Source organism: Mustela putorius, unplaced genomic scaffold (genome assembly GCF_011764305.1).
Source record: "Mustela putorius furo isolate JIRA1106 unplaced genomic scaffold, ASM1176430v1.1 tig00003845_pilon_pilon_pilon, whole genome shotgun sequence".
NCBI classification, from domain to species: Eukaryota; Metazoa; Chordata; class Mammalia; order Carnivora; family Mustelidae; genus Mustela; species Mustela putorius.
The window spans coordinates 30468235-30496026 of record NW_025421998.1 but is presented as its reverse complement, the minus strand read 5'-3'; the positions used below and the strand labels follow the sequence as shown (position 1 = coordinate 30496026).

At 41.8% G+C, this 27792-nt stretch overlaps 2 protein-coding genes across 2 annotated transcripts in view; one reads left to right on the top strand and one right to left on the bottom strand.

Annotated features, from left to right (window-relative positions):
* Positions 1–2707, top strand: part of ELAPOR2 (endosome-lysosome associated apoptosis and autophagy regulator family member 2) — a 175364-nt gene extending 172657 nt beyond the window's left edge. Inside the window, exon 22 of the mRNA XM_004739638.3 lies at positions 1266–2707. Coding sequence (XP_004739695.3) covers positions 1266–1325 — 60 coding nt within the window. The 3' untranslated portion in view covers positions 1326–2707. The remainder of the gene's footprint in view (positions 1–1265) is intronic.
* Positions 2708–9025: 6318 nt separating this feature from the next.
* Positions 9026–27792, bottom strand: part of GRM3 (glutamate metabotropic receptor 3) — a 224336-nt gene continuing 205569 nt past the window's right edge. Inside the window, exons 6-7 of the mRNA XM_004739635.3 lie at positions 23764–23938; positions 9026–9594 (exon numbers count right to left, since the gene is read on the bottom strand). Of these exons, the coding sequence (XP_004739692.1) occupies positions 9521–9594; positions 23764–23938 (249 nt within the window). The 3' untranslated portion in view covers positions 9026–9520. The remainder of the gene's footprint in view (positions 9595–23763; positions 23939–27792) is intronic.

Genomic DNA, 27792 nt, shown 5'->3' with positions numbered 1-27792 from the left:
TGTAAGCTCCTTGAGGACAGACAGTTTGTGTCCTCAAGTTTAGTCCTGATCCTGCAGTGCCTTGGGGCATAATAAACACTGGAATTATCAACGGTTATTTCAATGAAATGCCATCTGGTCAACATGAGACTCCAGGCAAACTTCTTCAGAGTGAGAGAGTGAGAGCACTGAGGAGAGGTGCAGTCTGCCCTCCCGCAGGCACATCATCTCAGCGCAGGCAAGGGAAAGTGAGATGGTAGTGTTCGTGTGACGTTTTTCACATACTCCTTTCCCTGTAGCCTGAAAACTTGACTGAAGTCTTGGACTTCAGACTTGGATTTCTCCACTCAAATTAGAGAAAGCATAAAAGTTGCCTTATTTTTTTCTGACAGATACTCAGGCTTTACTCACTTTTATTTTCTCATTTCACTTCTCTACTTCAGACACACATCGGTTTGCACCTAGGATTGGCCCCTCTCCTATTTCCTTTATTTTAAAATACTCCTAGTTCTCTTCATTGTTATTTTATTTGAAAGCATGGTCCCCCACTCCATTCTAGCAGACTCCAGAAAGTTTTTCCTGACTTTCACAGTGCAACATTGAGAGAAATCTCTTCTCTTAATTCTCTTTTCCCCATTAAAGAAGTACTGATTTTAATAGGCTGTGCTTTGAATGTAATATGCAACAAAAGTCAGCAATGATATAGCTGAGATAAATTTTTGATTTATTATCTAAGATGACTTGTTTTTAATCTTTAGACGGTATATACCCAACAGATTTTCCTAAAACATGTCAACAAACCCAAAGGATCTTGTGTCTTACTGCTGTTCTCCTTATTTATTTCTGCTGTCCTTCTTACTACGTATTCTATGCATCTTGTGAATATATAGCTTCTGTCAGTTCTCGTGTCCAAAATTCATATGGCAAGGTCATCTGTTTCAGCACCCAGGTCAGATATCCCCTTAGGAAGGGTCTCGTCTCGGTGGTTTCTTCACTAAAATATTTTTTTTGTGAAGCTGTATTTTTTGGTTATCTATTGCAATCATGTGTTTGCCTCTATTTTTGGATTGTCTGTCTTATTTCCTGGCCATCAAAAGCATCCTTCAGGGTAGGGATGCTATCTGTTTTTTATCTGCCACTCTCCTTTAAATGTAAAATCCTAATCACAACTGGCAGGTCTGTAGATTAAAATGATTTCCAGAACTTTCCTTCTGGACTCATAAGATCCTAAAATCTTAGTGGAATTTGAATGAGTTGATTTTGCTTCAATGTTTTTTTCTTCATAGGAAAAAGAAGATCATTTCGAATCTGTTCAACTGAAATCCTCAAGATCCCCAAATATATGAAAAGACAGTGCTGTAGCCTTCAGACTAATGAACACAGAAACCTGATCTCTAGTTCTACAGGACTGTAGCTTAGATCCTGTCTTCATATCCAGCACGTTGGTGATCTCACAGAGGGCCATGCCGCTGAAAAGGGAAGGAGGTTGAAACGTTTGATTGCCTTATCACATGGTCAAGTATTTTGCCAAAAATACAAAAGCAAATGGCTTGGGTCTCAATGGAAGATGAAACTCAACTCAGGAAGAGATTAATCTGTAAATAGACATAACTGAAAACCGAGGTTAAGCCCACCAGCGCACTGCTGATGCATGCCATATAATTAATGGGTAACTTTTATTCTTTATAACTTCTACATAAAAGTGTGCTTTGGAGGGCAGATATGAGCATATGCATTGTGATTCTATTTATGTCTTTTCTTTGTTTATAGTTTGGGGGAAGATTTGAAAAATTTTAAGGTATAGTTTTTTTCCCATTATTTATTTTCCTGACAGACCTTAAAACATCTTTTCTATTAAAAAATGGTGAACAAAGAAAGACAATAAATTTTTCATTTTTCCATAGGGTCTTTCTTGATTTCAGAAGCCTAAGTAAGCAGTAACCTTTCAGGAAGAATAAACATGTAAACATGTGTTTGGGTTATCTAAACTTACATTTGCCTTTGGAATTTCATCCTTGTTGGAACTGGTAAGAAGGGCTTGACTGAAAGACTTGAAGGAATATTAAAAAAAAAAAAAAAGGCAAAGAGAAGCCTGACTTTCCATTAAAACAAACAAGCTGATGGTATTATGGAAATCAAATGGTTTAAGACCATTTATGTAATGCTGGAAGTACAATTTCAAATGAGTGAGAAGTCTTGTTTATCAGATGACATGCAAAACCATGAAGAAGAAAGTGGGATGGCCTGTGTATAAATATACATAACTGTGCAGAGGTATTGGGATAATTTCATGGTTCACAGAAAATGGCAGTGGGACACTGGCCCTATATCAAGCATCAAAGTTACATGGTTATTTTTCTGCTAAGACATTGAGGATTATGACTTCCATAGAAGTTTTTCTTTTTGAGTAAATAAGGATGGAACTCAATTTTGGGAAACTGCATTTAATTGTATTCATAATAAGAATGTGGTTGTACCATAAGTAATTAGGAAATACGTGTTGTTCTTACTCAAAAGTGATCCAGGTAATTGTGATACTTCCTCTGATGGATGGGTTACAAGAATTAGCACGACTTGAATATTATCTGTTGAAAGAAGTTTGAATGAAGTTGGCTCTAACTAATTGTGTGTAACCTCTCTTGTTTTAGAACTGGGAAAGAGGGGAGTTTACTGACCACTGATGATCTAAGGTGCTCTGGTTTGTTTTCAATAAACAGTAATCTTTGTAGATCTTAATCTAGAATTTTTTTAAAAAGACTGGTGATTGCCTGAGAGGCAGGCCATAGGGGCAGGGTTTGTGTAAGATTTGCCCCAAGCCTTTCAAGGACATATGACTTGTAACTTTTGATTTGGCAGGTGATGTCTTTATTTTGGTGGAAAGTGGGAGAAAATAAATAATTGCAGTTACTCGACTGGTGGGTGAAACCCTGAACCATCATCCTATTATCATTGGATGAGTGTTCGTTTTTGTATACATCTTTGCTGTGGGATTCATCAGTATAGGTGAGATTGCCATGATTTTGTTGTTTGTCGTGAAATTCAGGGAGGGCGTCACTTAGCATCAACCTTTTTCACACTCAGTTTCTTAAATCTTGCTTTTTAATAAGAAATTATTACAAGAAATTATGTTGGCATTGCTCACATTTATCCTGGTAACTGTGCAGATGAGCCTTTCCCATCTTCATCAAAATTTAAACTGAAGAATGACAATACATGGGAGATGCTTCTTTTCAGAGGAGCCCTGGCAAAGGTGTCCAGGCTGGACAGAGCTAGGAGGTTCCACATAGTCACTTGTCACCTCTCTTCATCTTCGGCTGTGTTCCATGTGTATGTACCAAGCCATAGAGATAATTGGGATTTGCTCCCAGGTAGCTTCTTTCTTCTCCTGTCACTGGACTAAAATCTCTGACATGTCAAAAAATGCCTTAAATTTTAATGAACTCTCTGAAAATGTAGTTTGTATTGAAGAATTTATTTTATTTCTAATTTTAGATATATAAAATAGATTTTGCCAGCTCAGTCCCATCTTTGGAAAGGAGCTGCCTTTCCCCCTTTGGATCCCAGTGATCTGTCATTTTATTCCAAGCACTGAGGAAGTATGAAAGAAATAATATCATGAGGAGAATATTCAGACCAATCTTGGCTATAAAATTCACTGTAATTTTATGTCTTGCCTTTGTGGAGCTTAGTGGAATGTTGAAGGCATAAACAAATTAATCATGTTTCTGTGACTTTTAATAGACATTTGTTGTTTTTTTCCCCCCCTCATAAATGGTAGGAGAAGTTCTAGGTTATTTTTCTAAAAGGCACAGGTTTTGAAGCCTTAAATACTACATTAAACCTACTGTCGTCTATAATATCTCCTAGCACTCTGTCAAAATATATTTAAATCGCTTCTCCACTGGATGAGACAATGTCTTCTATGGATAAATTACATCATGCTATTTAACAATGTTGAGCAATTGGATATGTGTCCACTTGATTTAAAAGAATGAATTTTATTCCTGTTGACTTTTCCCCTTTTTGATTACTAGTAAATCAAGTCCTTTCCAGGATTAAAAATGTTTCATAGTATTTTTGTGTAGAGTTTTGTGATTATTTTCTCCCCAAGGAGAAAAGATGGTTTAAAGGGTGATGTGGAGGAATTGCTTGGCTCCAGTCACTCATGAACTGGAGTCTCTAGGTTCCCAGGTGATGGGTCATGATTGACTGATTCTTCAGGACAGATTGGGTCAACTGTCTTTTGACATCTATTAGTAGAACTACTTCATGTGGCTCTTGGTGATTCCTAATGAAAGGTTTATGTGCAGATCATTTCTCTCTTCTTCTTGAAAGTAAATTTCCTGGAAGTTGGAGTGGGAAGATGACTTCACTGGCAAGTTTAAAGTCAGTATATTGCTCACATTTATCTTTTTTACACAAATGATATGTAGAGTAGGTCTTCCTCTTGAGAGAAAATACCCTCACATCTCTTATCATAACTATGGATGTTAGCTCAGATGTATAGGAAGAAGTCCTAAATTCAGGTTGCCCTAAAGAAGATGTGCCATGGTGAGTAGACTTTAAAACAACAACAAAAAAAGAACCCCCAAATAAAAATTAAAAAAACCAAACAGCAAAAAAACAAAAACAGAACCAAAACAAAAAAACAACCCAGCATCTGATGTATTCATTGAATGTTAAATGGATTTCACCCTCACATTGACTGGCTAGAGATGACACCCTTGTTTCTTTTAGAAAGACACCTTTCTTTTAGAGAAGACACCTTGTTTCTTTTAGCTTAACATTTTCAGATGAGTTCCTTTTAGAATTATAAATGAAGGAAGTAAAGCTTGAAGATGGGGACAAATATTTGAAAATTGATAACACTATTGTAGTGGATATTGATATTACCATCGCAATTGATACTACTATTGTAGTTGTCTAGATCAGAGAGACCAGCAAACTTTTGCTGTAAAGGACCAGGTAGTAAATATTTTCAGCCTTGCAGGACATGTGGTCTCTGTTGCAAGTCTGTAGTATGAGAGCAGCCACAGACAATAATGTAAACCAATGGGTGTGGCTGCATGCCAATAAAATTTTATTTATATACATGGAAATTTGAGTGTCATTTAAATTTCATTTGTCATGACATATTCTTCTTTGATTCTTTCCTCTACTTTTAAAAAATGTGGAAGCATTCTTGGTTCACAGGCCTTCAAAAGACGGTGCTGGGCTAGGATTTGGCCTGCGAGCTATGGTTTGTAGACCATTAGTTTTAATCACTGCCACCCACAAACAAAATGATGCAGAAGAATCTGATTTCTTAGGTGCTTAGCACCTCAAAAGTTTCTCAAGTCTCTAGAAATGTGCAGGAAGGAAATAACCCATCACGCTCCCTTGATGATGTAATTACCTACACTAAGGCAAAGCCAGATACTCTTCTGCATTTCTCTTGTAGTTTTGGGACTCAGTTCTGGATATTGACTAGCAAATGATAAAGCTAGGGTATGTGAGTGGGTTCAAATTCAACCAGCAAGGTTAATTTACACACCTTTTCTTGTTGGGATTTGTGTAATAGTTATTGCTAAGATAACTGGATTTGGAGATACTACTCAATCTTATATATAGATCCATTTAAAGTAACCATACTATCCCCAAGTAGGGGCTGTTGATGTATACAAGTAGTTTCAGCATAAAATCTTGAATCCCAGCTTGAATCTTGACCAGAGAGGCTCACCTGATCCATTTGCCTGCATCCAGGCAAGCACACACCTCCATCCACACACGTTTACCAAATCCTATTTTAAGACCTACTGAGCTACAAAAGACGGAATTCCTTTAATGATGGTGGCTTGAGAAATGGGCCTCTAATTTCCTTGAATAAAATGTCCCAGTTCGGCTTTTAATCTGTTGGAATTTTCATCTTATTAATGAGTCTTAGAAGAAGAGCTCTGTCTAAAATAGCTTGTGGGTATCAGTAGTTTTGGTGTGGAGTGCAACAATTCTTCCTTTATCTCAGATGGCTGCTTTCAGATTACATTGTTTGGGTGAAGTAAAAGAGTTAAACCAGTGGGAGTTCTATAAACCTCAACTTTGTGTCACAAGGCAGGGGTGATCATGGCCTTCTTCACAGGTTTGGACCTTCGTTATTAGAGCTATGGCGGTTAGAACCCACACTGCTGTTCCATCTTCCTGGCACCTCACTTTTCTTGGCTTCTCCAGGCTTATAGCGAAGAGCTTGGGGACCTGAAGCTATCATGATGGCTAAGTGAGGAAAGCAGGGGCTAGCCCAGGGAAAGTGGAGGTGAAAGTTGTAAAAGTGCACTGTCTGAATCACCTCTTTCCTCAGCTTCTTTCTTAATCTGTCCCTTGTGTGGTCTGCCAACCAGCTTGCCCCACAACTTGAAAATGGGACTTTTTTATATTACCATGATGAATCTGAGTGGGCAAGAGGATCTAGTAGTATTTAAACTGGAGAGGACCCAGAATGCTTCAGAGACTGCAAACACTCTGAATGCCAATGGTTGTCACCCATAGCATTAGGTTCTGATATGTTAATAAGTAGGGCAGATCGTCCTGCTTGACCTCCTGAAACTCAGGAACAGTTTGCAAAGATGGATCCGCTCAACTGGTTTTATATTCTGGAAGGATGAAATGTTCTTACCAGAGTTAAAAAAAAAAAAATTAAAACCTATTTGTTCGAAATGGCTTATGTAAAAATTGTTTTATAGTTGCTGTTTTCCCATACATACTCTGAATGTTTTTCCAAAAAAATTATTTCTAGGGATCACATGTTAAGTCAGGCTCTTTCCAATAGGAAACAAGGCTTAGGACAAGGAAAGAGAAAACGACGAGAACTGTCAGTTACTCTGTGTCCAGTGCAGGCAGAGTGTGAAAGGTACAGTGGCCCCGTAGGTCAAAACCCTTCTCCCCAGTCCAGTGTTCTCAAGATTCAGCCATGTCCTCATTGCCTTGTTTAAGAAGATCCATGATCAGTTTGATTGTTTTAGGCATCAGCTGTGTCTCTGAACCGCCCATCTGACACAGCCTTCCTCCAACTGTCACATCCCATCAGTGGATTATGTTTATTCTCCCTCCCATCAGCCTAGCCTCAGTCTTTACCTTGAACAGATGCTCATTTGGGTTGCACGTATCTGGCACTCCCACCACTGTCCTCCACAGCAGGATGCTCTTCTGCCATTTACTGCCTTTAATCTACTATCCAGTCCTCCCCACCCATACCCCCAGTCCAGGTTCTTCCTTGAATATGAGTTTCAGAGACTGATTTGCACTGCTGTCTATGAGCATCTGGTGACTTCTGGATGGATTGGTTCCATTGCTGACCCAAATGCATTCAGAAGGAAGGAGAGAATTTCAAACATCTGACTCCTCACTTTATGTCCTCCAAGCCCACTCCTGTTGGCTGTGTGCCATTGCTCACAATTGTTAGATTTTTTAAAAATAACATTGGTACATCCTAATGAACCAGGCCCTGATTATTGAGCCCATATGCCTTTTTCTTAAATTTGAAAGACAGAGATCACAAGTAGGCAGAGAGACAGGCAGAGGGAGAGGAAGGGAAGCAGGCTCTGCCCCATGCAGGGCTCGATCCCAGGACCCGGGATCATGACCTGAGCCAAAGGCAGAGGCTTTAACCCACTGAGCCACCCAGGTGCCCCACGTGTGCCCTTTCTATCCTTGAGTCTCCTCTTCTTTCCTCTCACAGTTTTCCTCAGTCACCCTTCTTCCATTAGCATCATTTCCTGTCTTTATGGTCCTTAAAGGCAGGAACTACATCACATCTTCTCTCTGTCATGGGCTGAAGAGGCCTCCCCACCCTCCACCCCCCCGTAAAGGATAGGTCTATATCCTAACCTCTGGAACCTGGGAATGTTTTTTTATTTGGAAAAAAAGACCTTTGCAGATATGAACAATTTAAGGCTCTTATGATGAGATTATCCTGGACTATCCAGGTGGTCCCCAATGCAGTGACAACTGTAGTTATCAGAAGCACACAGAGGGGAAGCTAGACACACAGGAGGTGATGTGAAGATGGAGCCAGAGACCAGAGTGATGGGGCCACAAGCCAAGGAAGCTGACAACCCCAGAGGCTACAAGGGGCATGGGATGGCTTCTCCCCTAGAACTTCGGTGGGGGACAGCGCTGCCAACACTCTGATTTTGGACTTCTGGTCTCCAGAACTGTAAGAGAATAACTTTTCTGTTACTTTAAGTGATCCCATTTGTTGTAGGTTGTTAAATCAGCCACAGGACATGAGTATGTTCTCTAGTCATGGTACATGGTGCAGGACCTGGCAGGAAGATAAGTTCTTAGTGAATTTTCCGACATTGAAAAACTATTTGTGACTGAAGGATTTACAAGGGGAAGTAGGAAAGTGTGGGTACGAATGAGCTAGTTTTACTTTATCCACAATTTCCCTGTTCATTCCTGCACTGAGCTTTGTAAAATATTCAAGTTTAGTGACAAGCATGTCACTAAACATGAATGGGGATTTCAGAAATGCCCTGGATGATAACATATCCTGCATTTTATTGCTCCATTTAGCTCTCATTGGTGAGCGTGTTTTTCCAATGGGTTGAGAGGATGCTCTCCCAGCCTCCTTCCTAGTAACTTCCTGGTTAGTTTAAAATAGTTATATTAGGATAGTTTCCCATCTTTATGCTTTTGAAAATGAGAGCTATCCCGCCTTCCCTGGCAGGCCACAGTGCCTGCATTCAGAATGCAAGAACCCTCTCCTGACTATATCAGAGGCCGATTTGGGCAAATTCTGGGCTGCGGTACAGATGTGCTTAAAGAACCCCATATGTGTTGTCATCTGGCCACTGACATTGCCAGAGAGCTGTGGTATCATCAGTGAAATTCTGACCTTTGTGATCTCCAAAATCCAGATTTGCTCAGAACTGTCTAGAAGGGTTACAGCTTGTGTTCAGAGCACACGTAGGTGTAAAGAGAAGCACAATAGAAAATTACAGCTGACATTAAAAGTAGAAATAATCTAAAGTCAACATATTATTCCAGTTTCTTAGAGTGACTGAAAAAGAATAAGCCATTATCCACCATGCTGGAAAACCTTGAAGGTTTTATTCTCAGTATTTTTACATTAATACAGATGCTTTTTATCTTGTGCTGAGAAAAACAATCTGTTACACATAATGTAACTTTAATATACAACATAGAAACTCATCCTAAATTAGTTACAACAAGGACCTACAAAAAACTTCATAGGAAAAAAAGTTACCTAATATTGCCACCATATTTTTGTTTAGACGGACCCTGTCAGACCCTGTCACCAATGCTCAGCTCTGTAAACAATGGTTATTTCCGTGTCCCGGGGAATCGTTAATAATAGGGGCGCTAAAATCAGCCTAAAAAGTTCTAGCACATCACTATATACTGTACAGTCCTCAAAAATAATTTATCGTACTGTTTCTAAAAAAAGGTACTAGGGTTCTTTTGCTCTGTTTCCATATTCCGGAGCTGCACGCGAGCACTTTTGTCTAACAGTCTAAAAACACGACAACTGAACTGGAATTCACAATCACAGAGATGAGGTGGTGGAGTCAAGAACTTCTCGCCCATTGCACACCGTGGGGACATAGGTGCTGGCAGAAGCTGGAAAACAAAACAGGTCAGAAAATTCAGTGTTAGTCGAGTGAGCCACGTAGGTGATGGAACAGATGATCTCAGACCCTTGTTAAAATTAAGTTCAAAAACCCATTTTTAATTTAACTTTGGGGGACGCCTGGGTGGCTCAGTTGGTTAAGCAGCTGCCTTCGGCTCAGGTCATGATCCCAGCGTCCTGGGATCGAGTCCCACATCGGGCTCCTTGCTCGGCGGGGCGCCTGCTTCTCCCTCTGCCTCTGCCTGCCATTCTGTCTGCCTGTGCTTGTTCTCTCCCTCTCTCTCTCTCTGATAAATAAATAAAATCTTTAAAAAAAATAAAATTAATTTAACTTTGGAAAAAGATAAGTGATTTAATGCTGTAGTAGGCCAACCTTCTAAATGTGTTGTGCTCAAAATTCGTTTGTACCTGACACATACCTCCACTAATGTCATCCCTTGTGGAGAGTTCATAAACAGCATCATTGTTGAAAGGAGTTGCTTATGGATTTAAAATTAGCTCTGATAAGCTATAAATTGGTTAAGATAGAATGTGCAAAACTGAGAGTTCTCTGCAAATTTCTTAAAGATTGTTAACTTAATTATGGGGTTGTTTTTTTTTTTAGATTTTATTTATTTGACAGAGAGAGAGATCACAAGTAAGCAAAGAGGCAGGCAGAAGGAGAAGGCTCCCTGCTGAGCAGAGAGCCTGATGTGGGACTCAATTCCAGGACCCCGAGATCATGACCTGAGCTAAAGGCAGAGGCTTAACCCACCGAGCCACCCAGGTGCCCCAATTAGTTACAGTTTTAGGACCTCAATTACATTTGCTTTCTCTAGGTAGTCTCATGAGTCATCTGTGAACTCCACTGCCTTACAGAATGGCTTGATGCATTTTCATTGCTCAAGTGGGTGACCTCTGTGAACACTCCAGCAAGGGCTGGGGTGCTGAGAACTCAGATTCTTAACAATTTTCAGAAGGGGTGACGTTCCAAAGGCATGAGGCTCTTGTTAATGACAACAGTGATGACAGTGTCAGAGTGTGAGTATAATACGCATGTGTATATTCATTCTGTATATGGCATTTAGTTTTCATCAATGCAAGGCATATCTTATGTTACTTTAAAGGTTTTGTTTTTATGAGAAATCTACGTACAGCTTTATCTTTTTACTGAATTAGAACAACAACAACAAAGGCAAGGAGCCCCATTCTTCCTGGGCTGTGCAACTATGTAGCCAAGAGAATCAGAGATGACCTTACATTTCCTTTCAGAGCTGTCCATGTTGCATCCCTTGGCCTGTCCATGATGATATGCTTTGCCGAGAAGGAACTGATCCTCTTGGCTACCTGACCAAAGCCCAGGTCAAACTGATGTCAGCTGTCCCATACTTTAAGTACATCGCTTGGTTAATAATCATATAAGCTCATTTCCTGCTGAAGTATTCATGCCTGATAGTGGAAATATTCTTGTCCCGTAAAATGACATTTTTTTCATACGATTTTCTTTAAACACAAAGGAGAAACTAATTATAAACGTTGAGATCATATGCTCAATCACCAATCTGGGGCACTGACGACTTTCAGCAGGCTCCCCACCAGGGAGCCTACAACTCCTCAGTTTTACATTGATTTCTCTGGTAGGTGTGTAAGAAAAGCCATAAAGACAAGTCTCTGGGATTGTCTGAGGTTAAGCATAGTCCAGCGACACACTAACTCTTGGAGATATTGTTCCTTCGATCATTTGTAGGATCAGGTTTGATTTTCTTTACAGTATGATCCCACTAAAAATGTACAACTTTGGGAGAAAACATGTCTGTAGTGAAGAACACAGTGGGTGCTAGACAAATACTAGAGGGAAAATGATGATGATGATAATTTCAAATGTGAGGATTTTCCTTTACTCCTTATGAAGTTTCCTCCTACTTATGTAACCCTCATGAAACCTACTTATGTAACCTTCATGAAAGCTAGGGGAAGGCAAGAGTAAGAACAAGGGGAGGTGATGTCCAGCCATCATTGGGTGGAAATGTGGGAGGCCTGCCAGACTCCTCCATAGGTGGCTCTGCCTGCATTTTCACAATCAGGTGACCAAAGGGTAACTCTTGATCCCCGAACCTGTCCCCATTTTAGTCTTCCTTTCTTCAGTGAATGGTCTCACTCTCCAGCCAGTGACCTGAGCTGGAAGTCTAACAGTTCTACTTCCTTCCTGTTTGGTGCTTCCTCCCACGTCAAACCAGTCATGTGCCCCAGTCAACTCACTCCCCACATCCGTCCACCCTTCTGTGCCTCCACCACCTTGAGCCAAGCCACCATCATGTGGCTCCTGGGACAGTTGTACCGCGGGCGTCTCTGTTTTCACGCTTGCTGCCCTGCCACACCTTCTCCATACGGCAGTGAGAGTTTATTTTGAAATGTCAGTCATTGCCCTGGGCTCCTCTGATGATCCCCTTTGTGCTCTCCTTCCTCCATATTTCACATCCCAGGGTGTGTCAGATCGTGCCTCTTTCTCTCTGCATTTGTTTCATTCTGTGATTTCTTCCCTCACTTTTTTTGTGTTTGTCCTCTAGCATGGAAAATCCCAGCAAGGCAGACCTTGGCACCGCCTCTGTCAGGAATGTTTTTCCCTCTTCCCATCACATGTCTGGCTTCTTCTTGTCATCTGTGTCTGAAATATTGCCTCCTGAAAAAGGCTATCATCAGGCCACGTAATTTAAAGAACTGACTAGTTATTCTCTGCCACATTACCTAATTTTAAAGCAGATTTTTTTTCTGGCCTATTTTTGTTGTTGTTGTTAGTGTCTTAAGTCTATGAATACTCTTGACTAGAAAATATGCTAGGCTCTGTCTTTTTCATTATTTCATCCCAATTGCTGGTCACAGAATAGATCCTCTCTAAATATTCTCTGAATGACCATTTAATGGCTGCATTTCAAAGAACAGAAGTTTCGAGAAGGAAATAATTTTTCTACCTGAAGAAATGACCAGGAGATAGGAGGCATATGGGCAGCCTTCTTTTGGGACAGGTAGGCCTTTTTGCTGCTCCAACCACACTGTGACATTGACCATCCACTACCCCTGCAGAGAGAGCTGGCTCAGGCTGTGTACATCCTATGTACATCCATGTGGCAAGCATGATGCCTTGGACATTCTGACTAATCTCATCATCTTCTCCAGGATCAAATTTTATTATTTCTGTGCCCATTTTTTATTTTCTGAGCTTGATGAAGAATCCTAGGTCATGGGGGGGCGGGGTATATATAGGAGAACCAGGGACTGATACGCTCATGCCCATCTGTGTTCATCTTGGATCAGTCTAATACCCTTCCCGTTGGCACTTTGGAAACCTGTGATATTCCCACACTATTCTGGAGCTCAGTGTCATGCTGTTCTTAAGTTCGAGCTTACGATTTTTCTTGCTCACTGCATTCTAAATGTCTAAAAAATTCAGTGTATCTTGACTAGGTGGGTAGAAAGGACAGTGGCTACAGAGGTGGTTATGTGGAAAATCCCAAGTTATAGTTTCACATCAGGTTCCCCTGAACTCCCCCCCCCCACCCCCATGTTGATACCATTATGGGAATCTGCAGAAGAACTTCAACTCACCTGCCTGCATCACAGGGACATTGAAGGGAATGCCCTATGTTAGAGTGTCCAAATTCTTTGCAAAGAAGATAAAACTCACAGCAATGGCAGGCCTTGATAATACACATCGCACGAACTCAAGGTTGTCTTAACGGGAATAATGACAGTGAAACCCTCCCCCACCCAGACTCTTTCTGTAGTCACTTCTTCCCTAACCACTTTTCAGTGTATTGAAGGGAATGATAACTCGTGTTTTTCTGCTTCTCTTTTAGTGTTTCATCTGCAGCTTCTGCCAGTGCCTTTTATTTTATTATGTAAAAAATATCCTCATTTTTGTCCGTGCTGCTGAATATAGTAGAGGAAATTACTGTTTTATGAGTTTACTATCTCAATTACTTTGCCTTTCATAAATATTTTACATATGCCTCTCGTCTTAGCCCATCTGTTATTCCCCAAGGTAGTGAAATCTGGGGGAGAACAAAGTACTATCATTTCCATGTGTGTGTTTGTGATGAGCTTTTGCTATTATTCTAATGAAATTCTCATGAGGTTTTTAATGGTGTAAGTTTAGCCCATTTTCCTAAGTGCGGTTAAGCAAATTTCTATGATCCTAGTTTCTGTCAGAAACAAGAGGTATGGTGGCTTATTTGGGGCTTTGTCAGGGGTGGGGGTGGGGGGAGGCTGGCGGGTGAGCAGCAGTTGTTAGTCATTCCAGGCTAAAGTGGTGTGATGCAAAATGAAAACAGAAGATTGTAGAAAAGGACCCAATAAGCTCCACTGTTGATCACAAAGGGGCGATTCACACCCATCAGAAGGCAGATTTCACTTCACACACTTTGGGGAGGCATTGGAAATCAATGCAGCCAAGTGGCAGCTTTGTCTCGCACTGTGAAATCCATTTCTCCTCCACCTGTCATGCACAGGCTGGCCAGGCTGTGGAGAAAATGACCCCGTTTTTTCAGGGACCTGAGCCCTCAGTCAATGCTAAACATATTTATTTAATAGATTCTTACGGATGCCAAGTCTGTTAGTCATTTGAGTGGCTGAGACTTGGTTTCTGAGTGTGTTCCTCTAACTGTGTAATACAGCAGACTCAGGAAAAAAGGAAAACAAACATTTAAACAGAACAGACATTCTACTTTGCTCCCATCTGTTCTATTTCCTTGCTCCTGGTAACCCCAAATAATTTTTCCCAGCATGTTTGCTTGTTGAGATATTTTAATGCTATGGTCATGGAATTCTGTTTCCAACATCCGTTTGTTGCTTTGTCCTCCTGCTTTGTTATCAAACCTGTTTTCTTACTCATCACCTTAATTTTATTTGGGCTGGGGCCCCGAGGTCCCATTCCAGGTGTTCTTCTGCTGATTAATACAGGTTATCTGCGCCAATGAGGACACTACTGCCCACTGTTTTGGTAGCCTTGCTATGTCAGATTTCACAGTGGAAGTTCTTAAGAAATGAGGCTAAGATTCTCTAGGTAATGGTCTTAAATTGTTAAAGGTAGATTTCAGAGGAAATCATCTTCATGATGATGTGGGATAAAAATCTACAGATCCAAGATCTGATTTCCAAATGTGGAGCTGGAGCTTATGAATGCAAAGCCTTCCTCATTCAGTGACTTATTTCTTGTGAGACAAGATTCATGGTAAGAGAAAATATGGCAGGCACTTTTTTATAACCCAAAATACAGTGTAATTACCTTAGCAACAGAAATTCCACTCGGTCTCCGACTAAACACCCCAATCAACTGTGACCATGATATACTATCATGCTTTCTTTCCTTTTTTAAAAAAAATATTTTTATTTATTTATTTTTTAAGTAGACTCAACACCCAGCCTGGGGCTCGAATTTGTGACCCCAAAATTAAGAATCACATGCTCTACCGACTGAGCCAGCCAGGCACCCCTGTCATGCTTTCTTTCTGGTCACGTTCTGTTACTCTCTTCCTCCCTGAAGGCGTATGAAAGTGGAAGGGCAATAAATAACTTGAAAATGGAAGGACTTAATAATTTTTTGGTGCTATTCTAGTTTGCATTCTTTTGGCTTCCTCTTAGTTGCCCAACATCTCTGGGTTTATTGTTTGTTTGTTTGTTTTTGTTTTTCCCAACATCTCTGGTTTTTCCTCTTTCTTACTCAAATGTGTTTTCAGGCAAGGAAAGGAAGCCCCTTCACCCTGAAGCTCAAACAGCTGGTAAGAGATGTATGTGCTGCTTTGTCTAGGGATCAGTCAGGCCACCGGTGTCCAGCGCTAATAAAATAATGTCAGGCCCTGGATGACTCAGTCAGTTGGACTACTGCCTTCGGCTCAGGTCATGATCCCAGCGTCGTGGGATAGAGTCCCACATCGGGCTCTTTGCTCGCTGGGCAGCCTGCTTCTCTCTCTGCCTCTGCCTGCCACTCCGCCTGCTTGTGCTCTCTCTCTCTTTCTCTCTGACAAACAAATAAATAAAATCTTAAAAAACAAAAAAAAGTAAAATAATGTCCGGCATTCGTCCTCCCTTCTAGGGCAGCTCATCTTGTCAGCTTCACCTTCAAACTACGCACAGCATCTGAACACTTGACTAGCTTCCATCACTGCCACCCTGACGGGAACCACAGGGTTCTCAGTTACATAGCTTCCTCAGTTACATCTCTGTCTGCTTCCCGTCCTCTGTCCTGCCCACAAGCCACAGTGTGGAGGGCAATGCTTTTACAGCTGGGTCATTCTGTACCCTTGGAGCATGTTTCCCAGTTCTTTCAGAGAAAAGAAGTGATTTCTAAGGTCCTCCGGCTCTGGCCCCTCTCTGTCTTCCTCTCCTCTTATTTTCATCCTTGGTCATTTCCCTCTCGGACTTTCTGTTGTTCTTCCAGCTGTGGACTTTTGCATTTCCCCAGATACGGACAGGGCTCCCCTGTCCCCTTCCTGTCATGCATCTGGTCAAATGGTGCCTAATTGGAGAGGCTTTCTTTGTCCACTGTATAAAAAAGAGGGACCGTGTGTCCCCAGGTGGCTGTATTTGTCCTTGCTTCATGTTATTTTCTCCCTGTCACTTATCAAAACCTGACTTATTATGTATTCTCGGTTTGGCTATTTTTTTCTTTACATCCCTAGTGCCTAGAGCTGAGCCTCAGCCCAAAAGCTTCTTGAATGAAGGAGTAAATTATCCTTCAAATTGATCACAGTTACCGACTAAGAGTCCTTCTCCCAAAGCCTCTGACATTACTCTAGGTAGGGAAGATGTTAAAAAATGTTTCCTATATATAGGCATTTTCCCATTCTGAGGATATAGATATTTTCACTTATGAATGTTCTCCTGTGAATTTCACTTACTGGAAGGAGAAATAGTACAGAATAAATTGATGTGAGACTCTTTGCTTGCTTCAAGGAGCTGACCGTCTGAAGTCAGTGTATGAGCAGTATTTGACTATATACATATTTCCTTTTTAATTTAACATATCTACATAGTTGTGAGCATTGTACCATGTCCCCAAAGGTGTTAATAGATTTGGGGTTACATGGAAATGCATGTGATTTTTGGCATCTCTGGTTAAGGGGCTTTCTTTGGGGTACTGAGTTTCCATTATATTCAATGACACAGGACAGAAGGGAACTGTACAGTGTCATTTAATGCAAGAAAGTGAGGCTTAAAAAAACAAAACAAAAACAAATGATGCGGGGGGCGCCTGGGTGGCTCAGTGGGTTAAAGCCTCTGCCTCCGCCTCAGGTCAATATTCCAGGGTCCGGGGATCGAGTCCCACATCGGGCTTTCTGCTCAGCAGGGAGCCTGTTTCCTCCTCTGTCTCTCTCTCTCTGCCTGCCTCTCTGCCTACTTGTGATCTCTGTCAAATAAATAAATAAAATCTTTAAAAAAAAAACAAAAAAAAAACAAATGATGCGGGGCACCTAGGTGGCTCTGTTGTTGAACTGACTGCCTTTGGGTCAGGTCATGAACCTAGGGCCCTGTGGATTGGGTTCCTTGCTCAGTGGGGAGCCTGCTTCTCCCTCTCCCATTGCCAGCCGCTCCCCTGTTTGTGCCCTCTCTCTTTCTCTCTCTGTCAAATAAATAAATAAAATCTTAAAAAAAAAAAAACCCCAAATAAATGATGCTTACTTTTAACCTATATTGAAATGAGAGAAATTTTATCATGGACATAAACATTTAGCCAGTCACCATTAATGACATTGTTTTGTCTTCACCAAAGCACGTTTTCTGGGCAGCTTTGTGGCTAGCCCCTTGGGAATAGCACACGTTCCCTATGCACAGCCTGGGTGCGGGGTCGCCGGGGTCTCTGGTGGACATGATTTATGCCATTGAACTCCCTGGAATGGGCTTTTGAGAAAAATACACGTTCGCACCTTTGCCGGTAGAACGAGATGCTGTCATGTGTGGCACTGAAGAGAAGGCTTCTAATTTAAAAAAGAAATCACTGAACTTGCAGATGCTAAAGTTCTCGCTGTCAGAATCATCTCTGAGATGCATTTGGTAACTGAGCTGAGGCAGAAAATCCAGAGAGGCAGAATAGCCGCATAACTGCTTTCGAGAATTTTATCTGTGACTTCACTTATCAAATTCCTTAAAGTGTCTAACAGAGAGGGCTCTGGTTTTCCCATCCCAAAATGTGGTTAGCATTCTCTTCCAGCCTAAGTCCCTTTGGTCACTGTCATTAAAGAAGGTAGGCTATGTTTGCTTAGGGGAAAACCTAGTGAAATAGTAGAGGTAAAGAGAAAATGACTTAGGGGTTGCAAAAAGGCAATTGTGAGACAAACACAATGGAAATGTTAGGTAGAAGAAAGGGGGAGCGTGAACATCTGTTCCCTGATACATGCAGGGTTACTTGTGAGGGTCGGGCCCCCCTCTACTCCCGCCCTCAGGAGGATGGAATGAGGTTCTCAGGCATCTTGTGACTTTCCCCTCCAAAGGAAAACTGGATTGACCTCTCTCTGATGGGGATGCACTAGGTCTATTCTGCTTGGAAGCAGCAGATGGCTTAGCTTGCTGAAAACTCTTGGCTCTTCCTGGATTGGCCAGCAGGATTTATGTTTATAATATACTTATGCCTGTGGCAGAGAAGACCATCAATTCCATCTGCGTCGCCAAATAACTTGCTAATTTTCCTGGCTGGTCTAGTACATAGTGTCATTATGGGACTCCCTTGACTGTCAAGTGCAGGCATTTTATGCTCATTTTCTGGACTTGCGCTGTTAAGAAGGAACTTGGGCATTATGTGCCTTTTTTTTTTTTCTTGCATAAAGTCATATTCAGACTTGTGTAATGGCTTACCCCTTTTAACTGGGGTATCTTAAAAGGCCTGGCCATCGACAAATGCCAAGTCTGATCCTCGCGGGCTTGCTTTCAGTTGCTGTCCTTCTGTGGGAAATTAGAGTGTGAGTCTGGAAGACTGTTCACTTGATCTTTTTATACCCTTGCTCCTTCTAACGTGAAAATCCTTTGTAATAAAGAGTGATTCTGTTAATGAAGCCATTTGCACTTCACCACCTAGACAAGCGACTTTCTGAATAAGGTTTTGGCAGAAGAAATCAATCTCCATATGCCTGCGGCTCCTCTGGGACCCAAATCTGAACATGATTAGTTAGCAGAACCCTTTTGACTGTTCTTAATGATAATGGCGTGCATATCTCTGAATGATCACCATGAGCAGGAGAAACACACACGCCCATGGGACCAAGTCTGGATACAGAGTGGCTCGAAAGACAATTGGACACACTCCTGTTTCTCACCTCTCCCTCCCCGGTCTGCGCTGAGTAGAACTCGTATTAGTGTCCACAACATTCCGACCTGCACGGAAACCCTCGGGTTTTCTGCTGCATAACCTCACGCGTACACCCAGCTTGTGTCCTTCGTAATTAGGCAACTCTCCTTCCACTTGCAGCTTATGTTCTTGATGGCCTGTCTTTGGGAACCAGCTCTGGGAAGCCCTTGTGCTTCTGAAGCTGAACCAAGATGGTCTCTTCCTTCTCATTCAGATACGAAGAATGTTTGCTTGTGTGTGAACAGCATTACAAGTATGAGTTGAAGATTTTAGGGTCTTTGAGTTAAGTGTTATTTGAGGGAGTATTCCCAGTTTCAGTAAATGTCTTCTGTGTGGCAGGTACTTCTGTGCTAGAAATGCATTCTCTGGAGGGTGCCAGAGAGAGCTGGGGAAATCGTAGTTGCACGGGGCTGTGGCACGAGACAGAGGACGGGAGTTCAGAACACCTGGCCGCCTCTGAACCCACTGCCTGCTCCCTCCGTGAGGGTCCTCTCTGAGGCTCTCCCTGGCCCGCACTGATAACAGTGGATGAAGCAGGCGGCGTGGTTGAGGCCGAAGCTCTCAAAATATGTTCCTTGGGCCACTTCCATTGAACCAGCTGGAGTATCTGTTACAAACCAGATTGCTTTTGACCCAGACCATATGACTCAGCATATCTCTGGGTGGGGCCTGGGAACTTCATTTCAAAGAGGGTATTTTGTTTTGTTTTGTTTTGTTTGTCCTTTTGGTACACAGATATTGGGAGCCATTGGCCTAGCGGTGTACTTAAACGAGAGAAAAATGAATGTTACCTTCATTTTTATTATTTTGACTCCCACTGTGTATATGGTTAATCAGATACAGCTAAAATTATTTTTTTGGCACTCAGCAGGATGTAGACATTTCACAGACCATGAGTTTTCCAAGATGTCCCTAAACATGTCCTTTTCTCCATGCCTGCCTCTAAGTTTGGTCATGCTTTTCCATCTTTTTGGAGCAACTGCTCAGCTTTAAAATCCAATACCAGTACTTTGTCTGCTCTCAGCCACCTTAGCTATGGTCAGGTGGCTCACCCAGGCTCCTACGTGAGGTGGCATTTCCTACTCTTGCCCGAGAATTAAGTGGGAATGAATTTGGCTGCACCTTCTGGCCTGGGTAACTTCTTGGCATTAACAGGATTGCTTGTGTCCCACCTTCGTGATTTCTGATAAAACTGCAGTGCTGGAGGAAGGCTTAGGTGAATGTGTCACAATAAAAATGGCCATGAATTATTTCAGAGGTGGGGGCGTCTATGTCCCTTCCCTCAAATTTGGACAGGCTTTGTCATCCTCTCTATGATTGCATATGACAAGTCGTCCTTCCAAGCTGTGAAGTCTGAGATCATAGTGACTGTGGGCCTCCGGCTTAGCTCAGTCTCTGCTGAAACCACAGAAGGACCTGGTCCAGGCCTCGCAAGAGCAGATGAATTGATCAACCAAGCCCTGCCTGCATTCTGGGCCCATCAAATCCTAAAATGATAAAGGCGTTATTGTGTTTTATTTTCATTTGTATTTTTTTAAAGGTTATTGCTTTGAAGTCACAAAGCTTGGGGGAAGTTTGCTATGTGGGAATAGCTACCTACATGTATGTATGTGTTGTGGGGTAACCTTGATGCTGCACTAACATATTCTCATCAACACATAGAGTTGTTGGTTTTCCATCTGGAGGGATTAAATTAGAAAACCAGCAGCAATATTGGTAACAATAATTCAATACACTAAAATGCTTACATAATACTTAGCAGAACATAAATTACATGCCAACTAAGTAAAACATATGCTTTACCTAATGAACTCGGAACAATTTAAGGATATTTCTTGATTTACAAAACCGTGTACTTCCTGGCATTTAGGAAGGAAATGAATATAAATTGAGCTGATTATTTAATGGAGGAAACAGGCACTGAGAATTAAACCGGTTGCTTTAACTGTCGTCATAGTGGGTCAGTAATATGTCCATCCATAAACTAGGTCCCAGAGACAAGTGTCTTTCAAACTTCTTTGGCTGCAATTCACAGTAATAAACATTTTACCTGGACCTTGTTTACATACATCACCTCTGGAGCAAACTTCAGGAAATACTACTTATCCTTATTACATATAATGAACTCTGATATATTTAATTTTTTTTCTTCTGAAAACTGTTGGCCAAACATGCTGCATAAATTTCACGACCCATTAATGGGTCCTATACTACAGTAAGGACAACACTTGTCTAGACACTGAGTTTCATGGGACCAGGACATCTATCCTTTTTACCACTATGTACACAGTTGCTTAGATATTTTTGTTGTGTAGAAGGTACTCAAGCATTTAATGAATGAGTGGATTCCATGAGTGACTGTAGTTCCAATTTCTTAAAATGGGTAAGATATTAATCACAAGTCAGGAAACCCAGTTTCGATTCTTGAATCATTGTATATCTTTGAGAGGTACCTCCTATATTTTCTCATCTGTGAACCAGAAATTGTAATGTCTAGTACTCATGGGATAAAATGAGCCCACAAGTAAAACTATTTTAATTGAAAGATAAAGAATTACAAATAATGGATTAATGTATTTATTACATATATACTTTGAAATGCCCAGAGGTATCACATGAAAAATTCTTCACCTTAATATTTTAATACCACTTCATTAATATAAATTAGAGAAGGACTATTTTTAAAAATGAGGTCTTTTCTTAAGAAAAAAAATTACTTAAAATTTCATTGCGTGAAAAAATTGTTCTAAAATGTTGGGCTGGGTAGATGCTGACTTTGAAGAATTAACTGGGCCGCTCAGAGATTAGCATTCTGAGTGAAAGATTAAGCAGATCCATTGTGATCAACAGACGTTATGTTTGTGTAAATGGATATTTTTGAAATTCTGAAGAGAGACTTGGTTGGGTCAAGTGCCCTTGTTATTCCTGGAGGAATTTGTTAATTCCTGTATATATATCAGGAAATGCTGCCATTTGAAAATTACTGAGGTCTGCACGTATATGTCTGTGGAAGATTTAAGGAGTTTGTTAAATTGTTTGAATAACAACTAGGAACTCTGAGCTCAGAGAACGAGATGACTTTTTCTCGGAAGTGTATCTTGCTGCCCAGCCTAGGGGAACTTTCCTATTCTCCCGATAAAGCCTACTATGGACCTACGTTCCCTGGAAATCTCCGAGCTTGCAGTTTGAGTCAAGTGGCCCCATCCAGTGGTTTGACACACTGCCTTTGAAATCAGAGAAACTGACTCTCAATTCCGGTTCTGCCACTTTCAATATGTGGGATGCCGGTTTCTTGATATTTGGCATTGTGCACATTAAATAGGGTACGGCACAGGTGCACACGTGTGTATAACCTTGAGCACCATACCCAGCAGATAGAAAATACTCAACGAATGACAGTCCCTGTTTCCCACTCTTATCATTGTTGTTCTTTGTTATTGCCAATTCTTTCTTGTCTGGACTCGCTAGCTGTAAGAGTTGGGCTCTAGAAAAGAGATTTTTTGCTCAGAAAATAAGCAGGTTTCTCTAAGGTCCAGGGAAAATCATTTTACAAGTTGTACCATGTCCTGGGACTCAACCATGGGGAAGCCTGGCAATGGCGCCTGGAAAGAGTCACATCCCTATCTCCACCCGGGAGTGGTAGATACAAACGGTGCATCCTGGAAAGCCGCCTTTCAGCCAGCAGCCTTGCCTGTGTTTGCTGGGGGAAGGGCAGCCCTGTTACAGTTCATACTTTGTTGCTGAATCTGGGGCACTAATGTGATTGCTCACTCTGTGGTGCTGAGCTATTTTGAAGCATCCTTTCCGATCGACTCAAGGCAAAAACGGTGAAGTAGTCATTTGTCTCTGTCACTCCAGTCTTCCTTCCCCCTCCTGTGGTTTCCCCCTCCTCCTTCCTCCCCTTCTGTCTGTGAATTTCTCAGGCTTTGTACCACAGAGAAGCTGAAAATGGCTTAAAAGCCTGTCCCCTTTAGGTTCCTTGAGCCTAAGAGTTACGTGAGTGATTCACAAAGGGGAGTATTTCAGGTATTTGCAGGTCAGCAGGGGAAACCACCATGAACTGGTGGGGTTCCTCTGCTGTCCTGCACTTGACACTGCTTCTTTGCCCGCCTGCGACTGAAAAGCATCGTGTCACTGAAGCAGGAGGCAGATGTACTCCAGCATTTTTCAAGGTGTGTGTCGTGGGAACACATTAGCCGGTTTAAATGTGGTTGACTACATTTAAGAAACAGTAAATCACAGCTAAACAGGCTGCCTGGCTGTACAGTTTCTTAAGACAAATACTTCATGTTTAAGGAGGTGCTTTGAGCTTCCAAAGTGGTATTCAGGATGTACCATTTTCCATCTTACTCAGTCATCTTCCCTTTTTAATTTTTCGTGAAGCACCTTCATCATCTCGGTGACATAGAACATCCTTTACAGAGCACCAGTCTAATCCACCCCTCCAGACCCGGGAGTAAAGTGGAACTGCAAAAGGTAAAGTAAGGTGCTCCAGGTCACCCCCTGACCTGGTCACAGAGTCAGGACTAAGGAGTAAGTTCTCAGACCCCATAGCATGGCCAGACACCCTAACTGCCCCTGTGAATTTAATGTTTGTCTTCCCTGCTGGACCACATGCCCTACCAAAATAGGCGCTTTGACTCGTCTACTCCCCTCTGTATCCCTAGGACCTAGCACGACCCCTGACTCATGTGGTTGAGCCAAGACTTACGAAAATGGAATTGAGATTATTCATGGGGATGGCCCTTTGTTGTCCCCATCTGACTATGTCCTTGGCTTCCCCTCTGAGCCTGTTGTCTGTTCCAGGGCTGGTCACGGATGGGTCAGCACCGAGTTCCGTACTTACACTGAGAATACGTGGTCCCAGTTCCGCTGACACTGAACCTGTTGAGGTGCAGTCTGTGTGTGACCACATTCTTCTGCGGCTGGAACAGTATGATGTGCACCTTGGGTGCGAACAGGCAGCCCAAGACCACAAAGCCACTGAGGCTGACGGAGATGCACATGGTGGTCGTCTGCACCTACAAGAAAGGGTTGTCTCGTTAAATGTCTGGCTGCAAATTCAATCATGTGGCCTACTAAAAAGAACACTGAGAAAAGACCAAACTAAATAAGGAAACAAAACCAAACAAAAAAACAAATCATCCCCAGTTCTATTGTTAGTATAACCAAACCAATATAATAATTAAATGGGATCTTCTGGGCTTGGGATGTTCATGGAAACATCGCTGAAGATTTGTAAGCAAACACATTTGTGTCGGGTGCTCCTGAATGCTTGCCAAGACTTTACCCGGATTTTCTTGTTTTGTTTGTTTTCTTCTTTATATTTGTAGAAAGACATTTCTGCAGAACCCCCTAAGTCAGAATCCTGAATAGTAAAATATCAATATTCAGTGATGAACAGACCAGGTTGCTGATGGTTTCAGTCCATCAAGCTGGCTTGTTTAAGATTTTCTATAATCATGAACAAATTGGGGTCTTTTACACTTTCCTTCATCTCTCTTTTTTTTTGGCGGGGAATTCTGCCTATCAGCCATTGGTTTCCCTACTCAAAATCGGGGAACATTGTCAACTTTCTTCTGGGGTCTCCATCTTTAGTTATTTCATTGGCACCTCTCTGAAATTTTGATACATCTGGTACTCCCTGCTCAATCATTTTGTTCTCTAGGCTTCCATACACCTGTTTTTGACAGAGAAATTTCTGTTGCTTCCTCTTTGCCTCCCCTGAAAGTACACCTCAGAACTAGGTTTTATCATCTTTTTTTCATTCGTTGACTTTCACTCTTCATCTTCACTGATCTCATCAGCTGTCCTAACTTCAGCTCCCATACATTTTCTGGAAAATCCTAAATTAGTTTCTATATATTTTATTGCTTTCAGTACTGAAAAACAGAAATTAATTATTTCTTGTTTCAGTTTCTACTCAGAGGAGCTATGGTAAATCCTAGAGTAATTTTAGATGTTTTTGTCCTCTTTCTCCAGGCAATGCTATTACTAGATAGCATAATCTCTCATGCCCTAAAGTGTCCTACCTTCTTCCCTGATCAAAGAAAGCTGAAGACTGAACAATTAACTGGAGAAGCCACATAACGTTAGAAGGCTGCATTCTGTTTGTGACTAAAAAAAATTCAGGTTATACTTGTAGCGTAATTCTTCAGACTCTGGGTTTACTTTATATGCTAAAAGCACAATCTGTCTTCTCTATTTTAAATCTCTTGTCCCTTTTAACTGTCCTACTTGGCCCCTACATTACAGGCTCCTTTCCCTTTTGCTAACTGCTCAGAAAAGAGTCAACTATCTCATTCCACGATGTAAGAAACTTGATAAATCATAACGGTGCTATTTATAGTAAGTCCAATTTCTAGCATAATTTGTTTTTATTTTTACATAGATAAACAATATCAGGACTGTATTCTTCTTTTAGAGCTCCACCCCTCCCTCCTCAGTCCTCAGCCTTGACTATGGAGCTGACAGGAGAGATATCAGATATTATAATGAGGGCAAGGCATGTTCCAATGTGCCAGTTTTCAAGGAAACCTTTTCTAAAAACGTGCCTTTAACGTTGAAACTTTCCGCACTTGAAGACATTACAAGGAGAGGAGAGGCTTTTATGAGGAAGATGTATCGGAAAAGTTGTGCTATGAGTTGTAGACCCTTCCTCCGTGAAGGAAGAAGTTTGAGCTTATTGCCTCGCTTTGAAGACCTAGAGAGGAGAGCTTCCTTATGGCCTTTCACGGAAGGTTTAAGGTTTTCCTTGTGGGAGGAGGATGCCCTGGCTTGGAGCCTGTTTCCTGTCTCAGAAATCTAGAAGATGAGAAAAGGCTAATTACTTTCTTGGCACAGCTTGCTACTGTGCAGAGACTGTCCTTTACTGTAAGAATTTATCAAAACAAAAGATATGTGAGTCCCATGCGTGTGCAAGATGGGCCACACTAGAAAGAGCCATCATGGGTAGTCTTGGGCTCGTGTGGAAGAGTTTGGAGTTCTTCCTAGAAAGAGGTCAATGGCGGGGTATAGCTGGGTGCCCTGGGACTGAGCACGGAGCCCCAAGGGACAACTTAAGGTAGGATTTGCCAGTCAGCTCACTCAAGGACCAACAGAAGAAAAGAAAGCAGCTGGAAATTTCTGAATATTGCATGAAAAACAGCCCTTAGTTACCATCAAGGATCCTAAGAACGTGTGTTTAAAAAACACGGAGATCACAAAACCATCCAGTTATGTAAGAATTTTCTAGCGTCTTCCTTATTACTTTTTAACCAGGACTGAGAGGGAAACAGCAACTGGTGGACTGGGGCGTGTGAACAAGGGGAAGAGAAAAGTCAGGGAGTGCAGGCTCTCTGCCGGAGGCAGGCCAGACTTTGGGAGAAAATGAGGATTGATGTTAAGTCAAGGTATGGTTTTGATAATTACACAGGACCAGGCATTTTAATTTCCTCGTAGAGACTATTTTCCACTGAAAATGACTGTAGAACAATCTCACCTAAGAGCACATACTCATGGGCTTGCCAGGGTTGTAAGCATTTTCATTCATTGCTTTCTCCCCAGCACCAGAAAGGGGCCTCACCTGTGGTGAACGAGCAGGATTTAAATGTGCCCACTGGGATTTTCTTCCAGGGGTGGGGACTTATTACTCTCACCGAATACTAAAGAGGCCAGGGGCAGCAAAACTGAAGATGCATGTTGATCATAGTTTATACAGCATATTACTTATTTTTTTTTACAGAGTCCAAATTGTAGCCTCATAAATTCATGTGTCCAGTTCCTTTAATAAGTCACACCACTGCAAATTTGTCTTGGTCTATAATTCTTCATGGTGCTCTGCTCTCACCTTCCTCAAACTCCCAGCACCACTGGACATGGTTAATTACTTCCTTCTTTTTGGCTTCCTTGACAGACTTCCCTACCGCAAGTTCCTCGCCTTCGTTTTCTTGTTGGCTTTTTCACTTCTCCTTGAACTTCGAGTGCTAGAATGTCCCAGACCTCAGTTTGGATTGTCTTTTCTTCACCATCTCTTTGAGTTTACTTAAGCACCTCCTCTGTTCATGTAGTTCAAATATTTATTACTAGTTCCAACCTGTCTTCTCGGCCTCCGGACATAGATTCATTTGCTATCTTGGCATATTGTCTTGGATACGTAGCAGGCATATTGGGATTAATAGGTAACCAAAACTGATCCCTTCCTCCAAGGGTCTCCCCTTGAGTAAGTGACATCAAATCCCCGCCAAGTGTGCAAGCCCAAAACCTGGGAGTCATGCTTCATTTGGCCTTTTCTCTTACACCCACTCATCCAGTCCAGGAAGTTCCATTTGTTCCTTTGGAAGACAATTCTCCATCATCACTGTCTGTGCGGTGGTCACGTGACCCACTTTGCACAGCCCATGGGGAGTGGAGTTCAAGGAACCAGAGCCAAAGCTGACCCTCCGGCTACCACTATTGCTTTCAGTCATAAAGTCTTAAAGTCAGCGTCAACAAAACTGTGGCAAGCTAACGCGTTACCTTATAAGTAGAGTTAAATCTCAGATGATACAGTCTTTGACAGTTTCGGCAATGAGGTCAGAATGGCTTTTTCAAAGAGGAAGTCTGAGGGCCTTAGGGGCTGAATTAACAAAATTTGAGAGAAGTACAAGAGAATCAGTAGCAAAAGCATTGACCAAATTCTATGGCCAATGAGGCAGTAATAGTGCTCCCCTTATTCCCAGTTAATGAATGAGGTGGATCTGGGGAAGGGCTGAGGGCTGAGTGACTGGAAGTAGGTTTAGATAGAGCGGCCGGATCAGTGCTGTAATTGCTGCTAACTCTCCCCTAGGGTATGGAGCAGATTTCCCTCTAATCTTTTTTTTTTTTTTTTAAGATTTTATTTATTTATTTGACAGAG